The sequence below is a fragment of the Dermacentor albipictus genome, chromosome 10 (assembly GCF_038994185.2).
Source record: "Dermacentor albipictus isolate Rhodes 1998 colony chromosome 10, USDA_Dalb.pri_finalv2, whole genome shotgun sequence".
Taxonomy (NCBI): domain Eukaryota; kingdom Metazoa; phylum Arthropoda; class Arachnida; order Ixodida; family Ixodidae; genus Dermacentor; species Dermacentor albipictus.
In genome coordinates, this window is record NC_091830.1 from 12,866,476 (window position 1) to 12,881,254 (window position 14,779).

General features: G+C 46.6%; 1 protein-coding gene across 1 annotated transcript in view; it reads right to left on the reverse strand.

The window, feature by feature from the left end:
* LOC135915804 (MFS-type transporter SLC18B1-like) overlaps window positions 1-14,779 on the reverse strand; it is a 47,839-nt gene that overhangs the window by 16,140 nt on the left and 16,920 nt on the right. Inside the window, exons 4-7 of the mRNA XM_065448945.2 lie at window positions 14,414-14,561; window positions 10,001-10,069; window positions 7,722-7,809; window positions 958-1,097 (exon numbers count right to left, since the gene is read on the reverse strand). Coding sequence (XP_065305017.1) covers window positions 958-1,097; window positions 7,722-7,809; window positions 10,001-10,069; window positions 14,414-14,561 — 445 coding nt within the window. The remainder of the gene's footprint in view (window positions 1-957; window positions 1,098-7,721; window positions 7,810-10,000; window positions 10,070-14,413; window positions 14,562-14,779) is intronic.

Consider the following 14,779-nt stretch of genomic DNA (forward strand, 5'->3'; position numbering starts at 1 on the left):
AGCGCAGCACGACAAGAATATATAATGTCTTGTCCGTTCCCGTCGCTGTCCTTGTCTGGTCACGGAGTCAAATTCAACTATGAATCAACTAAGCGTAAATTGCTGGCTCAAGTAAAAGGCCAACCATAGAGTTTCTCACTACATTACCTAGAGGGAAATCTGGCGCTGCTGCGCTGTGGTATGCATGGGAATGCCGGTATATTGTGGATTCGGATTGGCATCGTTCTCGTAGAGACAGGACACCTTAAAGACACGCTTGGCAAGTACCGTTCCGTCTGTCACAATGATTCATTTTCTACTAGAACAGCACGTGAAAAGCTGTTTTAACTTTATTATTACGCGAAAACATGTTTTGTTTAACTATGAGAACTTGTTATTGTGTGTACGACTACATGTTACGTAAAAAGTATCAGTGGGCCACTAAAGTTGGAGGACAGACGACAAGGTTCGCGCTCGCTTTGAAACAGTTGGTCGTCTGTTCTTGCTTTTCTTCGCTTGGTCATGCATCGTGGGTGAGTAAAGATGTAATATGCGTAAATGGAAACATTTTATGAAGATTTTACTTTGAGAACGCGTTATTTGCGTAGCCATATCCACGTTTTAGACGAAGCCTCTTACAACACCAGCCAACACGAGCCTCGCAGACACATATACCGTCATTCCCATGACGGCACGGTGCCCCCTTAAGAAACTCCCATAGACGGTGGCGCCAGATTACCCTCTAGGTGTTATAGTGAGAAACTCTATGAGGCCAACCGAGCCCGAATCTCGGAGGCACATATGACACAATATGCTTCAGCCAAGAGGAATTTGCGAACACAGGATCAGAAGAGGTCGCCATCAGTGCTGCCGGTACACCCATCGATATATAGTCGTATAGGCATAAGCAAGTACGTCGCTGCAAGGAAATGAAGTTAGGGACGATAAACATGGCGAATCTGTAAGGCGGGTACCTACGGATCTCAGATGAGGTTCAAGCGTCGCCTGGTTGAAGCCGACGCAGACGTAGCTTCCGAAGATGGCCACCGCGTACATGTAAATCAAGGGACCGCTCCAGAACTTGCGCAGGTCCATCGGGGTGCTGTCGTGCTTGTCCTCTGCCAGGAAGAGACGAAAAGTAATTAACGAATACGATAATTTAACGACCGGAACAACGAAGGGATGTGGCAGACACCTTATAGCGAAGACCACTAGCCGACCATCCACGAGGAGGGCGCTGCATCACGCAGTCAGCCTCTCGCTCAACTTGCTCACTTTTAGCCTCGCAGTATAAGCCCAACACGTGACCTCTTAGAAGCAGTGTACTGGCTCAGAGCGTTTGGTTCCCGGTGATTTTTAACCGACGCGGAATTGTTGAGGCCGCGCTGCCATAGCGTTGCCGGCAGAGCGGGGAGCATTAAAACCTACCGCGCGCTCTGACACGATGATCATGTGTTGGACAGATCCGCATTGGCTTCAGACGTGTTGCGTGATGCTCTCTCCTGATTGTTGTCTCCTCCACGGTCACGGCAGCCGCCTTCCGCAAGTTTACGCATTTAACTTGGATAAGGCCCTGCACGCGCGTGCATGCGAACTCACTGCGTCTTTCCTCCTTTCCCCTTTCTATGCCATCTCGATACATTTCCCCTTTCCTGACCCCTAGTGTAGGCTAGCCAACCAGACGCATTTCTGGTTAACGTCCCTGCCTTATCCCTTTCTTTCCTTTCCCTTTCATTTCCCTTTTCCTTGGTCTCCTCTGCAAAGAAACCAGAATTGACATTGTCAAAAGGGTGACAGGACTTCCTCCGTACTCCCTGATCCTCCCCGTCGTCATGACGACGGGGCAGCCAGGACTGCTCTCGGTGCCGCAAAAGTGCGCATGCGCTACCCGTAGAGTTTCTCACAAGAACACCTAGAGGGAAATCTGGCGCCACCGTCTATGGGAGTTTCCTAAGAAGCGCTATGCCGTCATGGGAATGACGGTATGTGTGTGTCTGCGAGACTTGCGTTGGCTGGCGTTGTAAGAGGCTTCGTCTAAAACGTGGATATGGCTACACAAATAACGCGTATTTAAAGTGGAATCTTCACGAAAGGTTTTAATTCACCCATATTACATTTTCCAATGAAGTGTACTCACCTGCAATGCATAACCAAACAAAGAAAAGCAAGAACAAAGCACAAACTGTTCCAATGCGGGCACGAATTTTGTCGTCTGTCTTCTAAATTTAGTTGGCGACAACAGACAGCGGATAGAAGCATGGATAACATTTCAGAAACTTCCGATACATGTAGACGCGTCCTGCGCTGAGCGATAACATTTATAAGACGGTAAAAGCGCTCACCCGTAAAAGATTAACGAGTTCACGTGTCAATATAGTGAGAAACGTTATGGCTCTACGAATGGATCCCACTGTTTCACCCGGCCATGCACTAATTGGCGCTAGAACTCGCGAGAGCACTTCCTGTGCAATTACAAGTTCTACTGTTCGCCCAACGGAACCGTACATTAATTTGCCCCTCCCATATACGGTTATTGGTTTGTAAAGAGGGAAGTCGGACAGACACTGTTATAGAAAAGTTTATTTCAACAAACTAACTCACAGAATGGTCAACTTGAAGTACGGGAAAACATCCAAATACCAGCGACAATGTCACATATCATCAGCAGGGCACGTTATGATGAAAATCCAAACATTAAGGAGTTATATAAAAGTCTGACAGGTTTTATTACCTGCCAGAAATTAAGGCGTTAGTACCGTAGCAGCTGCGCAGTAATGCACCCATTGCGAAGATTTATGAACTGGTCACCATTGAGGTGCATCATTTTAACTGCTGTCGGCGCCGAATGCAAGTTTCCAATGCCCGCTAATTGCTCAAAGTGCCTAGAGCGGCCAGTCGCGCGAAAATTTTGCGTGCATTTGCGGGCTTCTTTCACGATCGGCAAAACATGTTTGTGTAGCACGTACTGAGCAACAGAAGGCTGTATTAGGAGTTTTTCATGTTGCTCTACAATTTTCTCATTGACACTTTTCATCTAATTATAATATTACAGAACGCAATTAATTAATTAAGACTAATCGCAATTAAGACTAATTATGTAATTAGGCGGAATGCAAGAAAAAAAGTAATCTGAGCCTCTCCAAGCAACGGCAAACAACATTACTTTGGTTCTGTCCAGGTACGTGGCATTCGCATGTTTTTAAATCTTGGAGCATGATAGCTGGGCCACCCTGTATATCTATATGACCCCTGTAGGGACATCCGCCTGAGGATTTCCCTAGTGGTGTTCCCGTATGTGGCTGCGATATGGATATCCTCCTGGGAACATCCCAATAACGTTAGAGTGTACTAAGAGCTAGTGGTATCTCTCTTTACGGTTCACATAATGATGTCATCCTGAGGACCTCCTTAAGTGTCTCTGCATACAACTCCCGTAGGAACATCTGCCGGAAGATTTCTTCAGTAGTGTCTTTGTATATGGCTCCCGTTGGGTTTTACAAGAACAGCAGGCGCCGAAATCACAAAGCTTTTCGCTCGTAACTGCTATATTTGCCATTGGTCGCGGACGCCTTCGCTGATAATGTGTTCTGCAGGAGGATTGGACGAAATTTTCCTCTTACGAATAATTCAGCAGTATAAGAAGGTTTTTGTGCGTGTGTGTGCTTGAAAACGGGCCGCCCCGATTCTCCGTAGACGGTAGGGTTGTGGTCGACGCTATACAGGCGCACGCGAGCAGAGATTGCGATACAGCCGTCGCCTCGCTGTGGCAACGTGTTTTGGAGAGAGAAACAAAGAGGACGATACGCAAATTGCAATCGACGGCAAGTGGGTGCACTCTATTATCTGCGGCCGATAACAGCGGCCACGGCAGCTTTCCCTCGCCACCGATATTCCCGATAACGCTGCGGCGAGTATAGACACCGCACGTTGCAAAACAGCGAGTATAGCATCGTCGACGGAAAAACACGCGTAAACAAGGGGGAAAGCAGTGGAAAGCGCACATCTACTACGCCCTCATCCGGGTAATCTTGATAGGGGTGCGCATTATCGGATTTACGGGACTATACTGACACATTTTCGAAGTTGTAGGAAGTTCTCCTCCCACCGCCCACACACTTTTATCTAACTTAAAATGATGAGGAATAAGCTAATAAGCAATCAGCTCCCAGTTGATCTAATTTCAGAACCATCTTCACTCAATGCTAACATTACGAGTTTTGCATCTGACGAAAATTTTATATTGCTCAGAGTGCTATCTAATTATGGTACATTCTCGTTTCAATTTTTTCCCTCTCATTGTAGAACTCTGTCTCTGGTTATGAAAGAGCGTAACACTACATAGAAATAAAAAAATATCTCAAAATATTTTTGATTAATTTGCTCTAATTTCTGTACGTCCTCTCTATTATTGTAGCTCACTGTGTATCACACTGCTCTTGATATTGTTTCTAGGTTGTCACCCTAGCGTAATAGTCACGTGTAACATATTATATATATATATATATATATATTGCAGTTGATGTGTCTGTATTGGAATACATCTGCACATCATACTCGCACACTTGTCTTTTTTTTACTTGTTCTTTCTAGCAAATATCAATTCCTCTCACCACCTAACCTTGACCGGAGGTGCCAATATAGTCTTTGACTATGGGACCTCATCTTGTATCTGTAGAAACCTGCAACAACTTTGAAGCAATAAACTTACTAACTTTTTAACTTAAAAAAGAGTACAACTCGTTTTGCTGAACGCAAAGTTGATGCACATGATGCTGTCTGTTGTTGTTTAATGCCTCGGCACATGCTGTATCTCTTTTGGGAAACACGGTACTATTCAAGCTGTTAAGTCAGCTTTTTTTGCCGACCTCCTCCATCACGTTTATGAAAATAAGTTTATTATTATCATTAATATAAAGTACGAAAGTATGGGAAACACTCCTAAGTAAAGGTGTACGAATGTTCTTAATTTCGAATACCACTCGAACATCCCCGGCTACTCGATTCGATCGTACTCGATTCGATAATTCTCTGTTCGTAGCTGCCGAATATTCATTGCATTCGCAGACTATAACGGCCAAGAACAGTTCCATGAAGTCTACGGGCAGAAAGGCACGATGGTGGTGGAGACTCTCACAAATGGTTCTGCGCAGACGAACCGTGGTTGCTGCGCAGAGCAGACGACAAGGTTTCCGAGCGAAAACATTCAGATCACTTATGCATAATAGTTGACCGGCCGTTAAACAAGGACGACTCGCCTTAGGCAGCCAACAAATTTGTTGTCTCGATTTAGGCAAAAATAAATTTGGTTATTTCTTCATTCGCGACCTCGTTTGCATTTCGTCAAAACGATGCGCGTGCTGCAGTATTGTACCTGGCTCTTTCAACTACCAATACACCCTACTACGCGTTATCTGATGACGTGCTGTTCCATTGTTTCGCTACTGTCACTGTCATGGCGCACCAGATAGGACCATCTTTCCTTTCTTTTTCGTTTACAAGCTCCTCAGTTGACATATGGTAGTCTTGAATAGCTTTGCGTGTATCAAATAGCGTAATTAAGCGTTTTCTAGACAAATAGACTATTAGGAATCTTCATATCTCACTTTGTTCAGAAATTGAGAATATTCGATTCGATCTCCCAAGCTAGTTTTTTTTTTTTCAAATATTTCTAGCCAATTCGCAATTTTCACCGTCCGAACACCCGTAGCTATGACAGATTTCAATTTAATGCGGAAATTGGCATCGACATGCGGAACCTGGCGTTATCGTCGTTATCGCGACGTCACGACAGAGAGCAAGATTTGGTGACGTCACGTAGCGATAGAACCAGGTCCGATGACGTTGCTTCCCCTCTCCCCCCCCAAAAGAAAAACGAAAAGAAAGACAGCTGTTCGCATTTGTTCTGTGCGTGCTCGTGTGTGGCAGCCACAATTATCGAAGTAACACAGTGAGACGTACCATGACGTCATGAAGCGGACAACTCCAGGGTACCGAAACCAAAACTGATTCGCAATATTAAATATTCAAATATTCAGGGCGCCCTAATTTATCCTGGATACCCAAAACAAGCCATTGTCTTCGTTTTATAATATCCGAGAAAATAAAACGACGCTGGAGGTGCGTGACTTCCAAGAAAACCGACACTGAAAATATTATTGTAATGCAAAATAAGAAGTCCAAAACGCTATCTCTGTATACTTGCAGTGAAACGCTAATTCAGCATGAACTGGTGATGCGCTCTTAAATAAAACTGTATTTTCGCTAATTTCGTGGCAATAGGTTCATTACCAGAAAATAAAATAGAAGTTAGCTTTATTTTTCATTTCGCGCCGAAACCCTTGAGCCTATGAGTCAGTGTCACGTTACTGAGTTCAAAATACATGTTTTTCATATTTTAGACAATGTGACTCAGCAAAAGTTCGTGAAACACGACACTTTTTTTGGGAGGTGGGTGTGAGGGGACCCCTTTGCAATACAAATACCTTACACATATACGCCATCTGTGCCTTCTGTGACAGCTTATGTTGCTATGTCTGCATCCTCGTGCTGTTTTGTTGCATCCGCCTCCTATATTTGTAGCTAGTGTGTTTACCAGATTAATCGTCTTGTATCACACTTTTTCTCCCTTTTATATTGCCGTTACGTAGTTACTTTAAAAAAATCACCATATATTTTTCTTTTATTGCCGTTTTCCCCCTACGTAAGGCCCCCGCCGGCTCTTTAGGGAAACTGAAAAAAAAATGTAGCCTTTCAAAATCTGTGACGTCACGGCGATCAGGCGTGGGAACTTCAAGGCGGCATCGCCAGATGTCGCTCGCGTTCGCGCCTCTTCCAGCTCACCGGGACTCACGTCGCGGTAGGAGAGGAGGATTGGCTATTGAGACTTCGTGTTCACACTGCGCTGAAGGACGATACCACAATTTAGGCAGATGGATCTGCTGAGAAATCTAAGGAGGATGAAATAGACCAATTGAACACAGCTCCGAAATCTACCTCTACAGCGGCTGCAAAAATTCGCTTAGACAATCTGCTGCAGAAAGTACGTTCACATTTTTCTGTGAGGTTAGTAGAGTGCCTATAACTAAAGTTTATAGACTGTGTATAAACAAGTTGTATAGAGCAGTCTATAGACAGTCTAAAGACTTATGGCCTTGCCCTTTCTATCGATTATTGAAAAATCTTATAGACTGGTCTGTAAACAGCCTAAGGATTTATGATCTTGCACTTTTTATCGAATATCGTGTCGTGAATGTCTATAAACAAATTTCTACGGAGTCTGCATAGGTCATAGCATTTACTTATAATTTTTAATCAATGGTCTCAAAATCAATGTACGAAATGATCAGTAAGGACGGTATTTTTTTCAATACCTTCGTAAAAACATTGCGATAAGCTCACTTGAGCTGTAGAGTTATTGCTTATTGCAGTAAAGTGGAAAGCTGGAGTGAAAAGATTCACAAACTTTGCGCGGATTTCTTTTGTGTAATCCTTCTCGGGGATTTTTGTAAGAAACTCGTAGCCCTAAATCGAAATTTATGCTTCCTATAAGGCTGTTACAATTTATTTCCTTCTCCAATGCAACAAATTTCATTCAAATTGTTTTAGCGGTTGTCCAGTGAGAGCATCTCTACGTTCGTGCATTTGAGTTGGAAAAAGATCGCGCTTGCCTCCAAAGTAGAGCTTACACCCTTGACTATATAGGAATCAACGTCAGGGTTTACTCTGATTTAGTAAAGACTCACCTATGCTGGGGATTACGAGGTACGTAACCAGATTGCAGACGAACCCGATGCTGCCGCAGACGACGAAGGGCGTCGTGTAGCCACCAATCTAGAAAATAACAAAATTGGTGAAAAAATATATAATTAAATTATCGGGTTTGAACGCGCCGCAAAACAACGATCTGGTTACGATCGCATGACGCGTACTGGGAAAGTGCCTATTAATTTAGACCGCGGGGGCGAGGGGGGTGGGAGGGAGTTCCGTGACGTGTCCTTAAATCTACGCACGATCATTTTCTTTCTATTTTTTATGCGAAGCATATCACTAGAGCTCAACCCAGCTCCTCAGGCGCGGCGGTGTCGCCTTCAAGGCTGACCACGTGACACCGTGACGTCACGACAGAGGAGAAACGGGGCTCCAACTCGCGGCGTCGCCTTCAAGGCTGACCACGTGACACCGTGACGTCACGACAGAGGAGAAACGGGGCTCCAACTCGCGCTGTCGCGGCGGTATATAAGCAGCTGCGCTTGCCTCTGCTAGACACTCACGAGGTGAGATGCCTCCTGGAGACAGAGCTGCTCGTTGGAATGAGAAGCGAAGGTTGCGGCGTGCTACAGAGACTGTTTCTAGGTGGCTTTGCTACGGCGCAGCGACTACGCGCCCCGCATCGGACGCGGTGAGCGTCGAGCAACGCAGCGTTCGGCGCGACAACGAAATGTCCGCCTGAGCAAGCGCCGCACGCCTGAGCCGACGACACCGGCTTTTCTGCGACACGAGCTCCTTAACGCTGTCGCGTTAAAATAAAGGCTAGTATGCTTCGCATCCTGGGCTTAACCTTAGCTAAGCCACAGCCAGTTTTGCACGTCGCCCCCATCGAAATGCGGCCGCCGCGTAGAGGATTGAACCCGCCACCTTGAACTCAACAGAGCAACGGCATGCATGTCCACCGGGCAACCACATCGCGCCAAAAAGAACAAAACTGGTTTCATATCCTTCATATCATCGTTCAAGAAAAAAAAAACACATCGTTTTTTTGAGACGGCGAAGTGCAGAAAATAGATGCTTATATTCTTTTTAGCTATGCACTGTTACCGGCGGTGGACGGCATAATTCAAAGTTTTAATTGGCTAGTTATTTACCTATAGGGTAAGGACAATAGTAATTAGAGAACAAATTGACGTAATTGATATTAATAAGGGAGATTTACCTGGGGGCGAACTCGAATTTTGCCTATTCAAATGCATGTAAAACAGAGTACTGCTCTAATCATACGACCGCTAAAGGCAATTTGAACGAAACTTATTACACTTAAGAGAAAAGGTTCGACCATGCGGTGCTTGGAAGGAGGGTTTTGATTAGGGCCTCGGAGTATTTATGGAAATTGACGAAAATTCGTGCGCATAGAAAAAGGAAATTGAACAGCGAAGTCGACAAATCCGTAACTGTGCACAAAGAACAGATATTCCTGTTGAGTAAATTGCGCTTGTTTTGAAGCTGGCAATTTTGATATTTGAACTGACGGCTTCCGCGAAATTTTTACATTGTTTACGAGGATTTTGCGAAAATCCCACTCCTAGATTAGTGATACACTTGAGAGCAGCGTATCATTTTTACCCGCTATCGATGTCTCAATAGGTGTAGTCTACAGAATTGTGATAACATTTTTCTTTTTGTGGCCGAAATAAAAAAAATATGTTCCTGACAGTCGGTAGGCTCCAACGGCACATTCGACTGGTTTCCTATTATGCACGGTTGACTCGGCTTGCAGCGATGTAGAGCCACATCGACATTGGATCCAGAGAAAACCTACCCCCTGCAGACGAACGTTGAGCTGCTCCCAGAGCAATCGGAGAAGTCACGTGATCGAGTGTCCGTCGCATCTCAGTCGCGCTCACGTGATTCAAAGGCGAGAGCGCTTCCGAGCACTCAGAGCTGGAGCACGGTGCTCTGCAGTGTGTTCTGAGCACACGATTTCGACCAGTCGAACGTAAACCACAGCGTGAGACCACTCGAAAGCGACAAGTTCGAATGTGGCATAACTTATTTGTTTTAAACATGCAACAAATGTCATCAGATTCGGTGCAGTGGGTGACAAGCAAGACGATTTCTCCCTTCTCGTGAATTCTTTAAGAGGAAAGCGTTGCGGGTAGTCAGGTATAACCTAATGCTTACAGCAGATAACCGGTTCAGTGTTACAGAATTGGTGCCAAAGGGAGGGGGAACGTAGTCCGGTTCGGCAGGTTGTGAGATTGTGCGATAGCCTAACGCTGTGTGAAGTCAGAAAGAAAAGCAAACTCACGTCGTAAAGGAAACCACCGATGGTTGGCCCGATGATAACGCCCACGCTGAAGGCTGTCTTCAAGGACGACTGGAAGAGAAGGGGTAGATGGCACCATAAACTTCCTTATTTAACTACTTGCCGCAGCTGCCGGCCCAGCTTTGGCTCATATCATATGATCCAGGTCAAGTTCCATGGCGTGATACAGGAACGGGAGACTCGTTCGGCCAGCACAGCGTTATACACAGAGACGAGAGAAAGAAAAAAAAAGAAAAAAACAACACTGCTTCTCTCCTTTCCATATCGGTCATGCGTAACGTTGTGCTGGTTGAACCGGTCGATATATGTCGTTATAATGCGAATTTTATAAACTACAGATCATGTGTAACTGTGTTCATTACTTGAAATAGACTCCTTCAAATACTCCAAAACAAGAAACTACAAAACAGGAAAGATGTGTCCCGTCGTTCTTGCCTGCCCTGTGATTCTATCGCATCGTTTGTTTGCTTCTCTTTCTTTTGTTTGTTTCCATTCAGTGCGAACAGAGAACGCAATGGGGCAAAAGATGGACAAACGAGGCTTGAGGTGCCCTCGGGTCCCCAGATGACGTCGGCAGCGAGTAGACTGACACAGTCGCTATGAACCAACAGGCCCAGTAAAATACCGTGCGGAGAGAGACACCGCGTAGTGGGGGAGAATCAGGAGTAAATTTCGACCGTTTGAAGGTTTTTGAAAGCGCACACAAAGCACGGCGCACGAGCGTTTACACGGTACACAAGGGAACTGCACTGTGATGCAATTTACCCCCTTAAAAGTGAATAAGGGTGTGAATCTGCCAATGACACACGCCATTACACCTTATTGTGAGTAAGGGAGTAAATTTGGCATTTCACACCATTACCCCTTATTGTGATTACGGTGTAAATCTGTCAATAGCTCACACAGTTACACCTTATTGCACTTTAAGTATATACGTTCTATACAATATACGACCCTTTGGGTCGTTTATATTGTCCCACAAAAATAATCGTCATTTCTCTCGCCCACATTTCCTTTCTTTAACGCTGCGAGCCCCAGGAACGGCTTGTGCATGAAAGAAGGAAAAAATATAGCAGGGAATATTACGTCACGCAGCCAGCCTTGGCAAGCGAACGCTCTGTGAAGCCACAATGGTCGCCCAACACGTGACCTCTTGCGTCGAGATCACGGAGCAAGAATCGAGATTTGCTGAGACGTTTGGTTCTCAGTAGCTATGCAGGTAGTTTTTATTCGATGCGCGCTTCTTCAGTTGCCCTGCAGGTGGCTCTGCCTGCAGAGCGGGAATAAAGCCCCTTAAACTTCGTAAAGTAGTGCCACGCTTTGAAGAACGCCACCTCCTCCTCGCGCTCTGGCCGAGGCCGCCGCCGCGTCGCTATTGGCCTAATAGCATCACGTGGGCCCACGCGCCTTGCTCCAGCGCCATTTTTGCTCGAGAAGCGTCTACGGAGTGGCGAGGAGCGCATGTTGGGGCCGTTGCTACGCTCGAGCAATGTAGGTGGCGCCACGGTCGAGGAGGGAGCGCGAAGGAGAAGAGAAACGAGGAGAAGTGAAGGCGGAGGAGGAGAGTGGCACTACTTTACGAAGTTTAAGGGGCTTTAAGCGGGAACAGTGAAACCAACCGCGCACTTTTATGTGGGATCACGTGGTGGGCCACCAGGTTGGCTTCAATCGCGTTGCGGTAATCTCCCTCCTATCTTTCCTTCCTCCACGGGCTTGCGCTTTATCAGTGCGACACAGCATTCTCGACAGGAAGGTAGCGAACGCCGAGTTTTCAATACAGGAAACGCGAGTAAGGCAGATGATGATTATTGTTGTGGGACAAGATAAGCCGTAAGGGGTGTAAACTTCTTTAAGAGTACGTGAATAAGGGTGCACATCCATCAATAACTCATACCATTGCATCCTTATTTAGGACCTTCTGGCGGGCCAGTTGGTTCATGTCTTTAGACGTTTCTTTTAACTGCGAAAAAAAAAAACGAGGACGCACGAAAGAAACGCCACACCATTGCGCTCGCGGTGTGGTGTGTGTTTCTTTCGTGTGTCCTAGTTTGTTTCGCACAGTTAATAGGAACGTGTAAAAAATCCTTATCTAAGCGTAAGGGTGTGAGTTAAATAGACAGATTTACACCATTATACACTTTTGAGGAAGTAAGTTTCACAGCGTATGGCGAATTGAATATGGAAACTTTCCAGTTGGCAGCAAACACAATGGCAATGACACAGTATAGCCGCGATGGTCGGCGTAAAAACGTCGGTGTCGAAGCTATCTTCTCTGCGCTCTACACGTACACGTACTCGAGCCAACGCAGAGCTGGGAGAAACGCAGCGGCACGAGGCGATAATCGAGAGCGCGCTCTCTCGAACTGGTGTTTGCCTCAAACATCGCGGTTTGTTCGCTTCTCCACCCACTTACCGCTTGCTCGGTCCGCCGTTTCTTCCTTTGTTCGAAAGAAGCGCGCTCGCATTCGATCGCGCGTTGTATACCGCGCTTTCCGATCGAGCAGTCTTCGCTACCGGGGGATGTCGGATCAGCAAAGTTTCCGAATCAAGTACAAATACATGCGAAAGGAATGGCTTTGGCTGAACAGTGATATCAGAATCGCCCATAGAATTTGCCCTAGAAATTCAAGTTTCAGCATGAGACCAGTGACACAAAGACGTTTCTGTAAGGGAAAAAACAGCTGTTTTAAACACGCAATACCGCTTGACGTCAGGAAAATAAGTGAACCTAACTGGTTGCTTATGATTTGCATATAATAGCAAGCGGATCCGACCTGGCCCAGCTCTCTGAGAAGTGAAAGCCAGTTGCACTGCGTTTTTTTTGTGGGTGGAGCTTCGCAATTCTCAGGTTGTCATCGGCTATGGATGACCAGCCCGTAGGCCATCACAGCCACTCTCATCGACAGCTCAGTCTGACTACACAAACGAGATTCGGCGGTCCTTCAAAATATGTGCTGGAATGTAACGCCAGAAACCCGCAGTTGACGTCACTACGTACGTGGATGAGTTGCGCGGGGATTCAAGTGGGGAGGGTGCGGGCGCTATCGCGAGTGACGAGCGAGTTGGCGCAACTGACGCTGCCGCCACTATGCCGTCCCCGCTCCCCACTGCTGCGGGCTCTTCTCGTCACGTCACGATGACGTCACGCCACGTGATACGCAACACCCTATAAGCTAGCTCCGCACCGCACCTGTGCTTTCCTCCTCGCGGCGCAACGCCCTCTCCACTTGCCTTCCCTCTCCCTTGGCCCACCATGCTGCTATTCGGTAGACAACCGCGAAGCTAATTGAGAGATTCAACGTCTCAAAGTACAAGCTTGGGCAGTTAGAGACGCAGTGCAGTGGGGACACTTCAGATTAAATTTATACGTCACGGGGTTCTTTAGCGTGCACTGCAATTTAAGTACACGAGTGTTCTTTGAACGGTCGTGCAAATTTAAGCACGTGGGCGTTCTTTGAAGTTCGAATGCTAGCATGCCGCGGCAAATCCTGACCCGACAGACATCGGCACATGCTTTTCCAGGTAAGGTGTGCCGTATCAGTAGCTGCCGGGACTGGCCGAGAAGTTCCGTTTTAAGCTTTCTTGCAGTTGGCGTCACAGGGCGTTTCGATCTGGTATGATAGCAGGGCCGCCTTTTATGCGGTCCTGCAGCGCTCGGTTTCGATATTGGTTGGATTTACCGTTGAAATTCGACGATGAAAAGTGGTAGGCTCAAGTGTGTCTTAGTGGCACTCACACCTCGGCGTTGGTGCTTTTTAGGTTAACTTTAGGCGAACGCAACGCACCAACCGAACTCAGAGGCAACTGTTTTCCATTAATTAACCGGTTAAATATTATGCCACCTTCTCTCGTGTGACGTCATTAGTGACGTCATTACTTCCGCTTTCTACTTACTGGTTTCCAGGAATTTTGTTTGTTAGACTTCTGACGGACTGGGTCCCAAGGGAAGGGAAGCGTAGCAGGGGGCGGCAGAAAGTTAGGTGGGCGGATGAGATTAAGAAGTTTGCAGGGACGGCATGGCCACAATTAGTACATGACCGAGGTTGTTGGAGAAATATGGGAGAGGCCTTTGCCCTGCAGTGGGCGTAACCAGGCTGATGATGATGAGACTTCTGAAGCTCACGTTATCAGCAAAGTATGTCCGTTTCGCATAGGAACTCGTCTGCAAAACAACTCGTTCGCTGCGCTTATAGCCTTTTTATATAAAAAACAAAATCTGTATTGCCTAAAAAAAACATCCTGTAGATTAGGGGACGCGAGCGCGACATCTATTTCTTTTAATTTTAATTTGAACCTCAAGGGTCCCCAGACGGGACTTTACAAGAGAGGGGACTTTACGTGAGGAATTGCACATTCACTTTACACATTCGAATGACACGTGACGTTTCGGCTAACCAGGACGGTGCCAATGCGGCCCGGGAACTCGGACATGATGATGGTGGCGCTGGCCGTGATGTAGGCGGCCGCGCCCAGACCTTCGAGGATGCGGATCAGGAACGCCAGGGCCACGAACGTTCTGCCGGCTGGGGCCAGGTTGATGAACCTGAAGGGAGAAACGTTCGTCCAACACCGGCGATGACGACGACACTCCCTACTCATCTTCGTAATTTGCACCCATCGCATGTCGACGCAGTCGCAAGTAGTGCGGTAACGCAAGTATGTATCACTCCGCGCTGCGACGACGGCACTCCCAACCCATTTTTCATGGCTTGCAGCCATCGCATGTCGACGGAGTCGCAAGTAGTGCGGTAACGCAAGTAT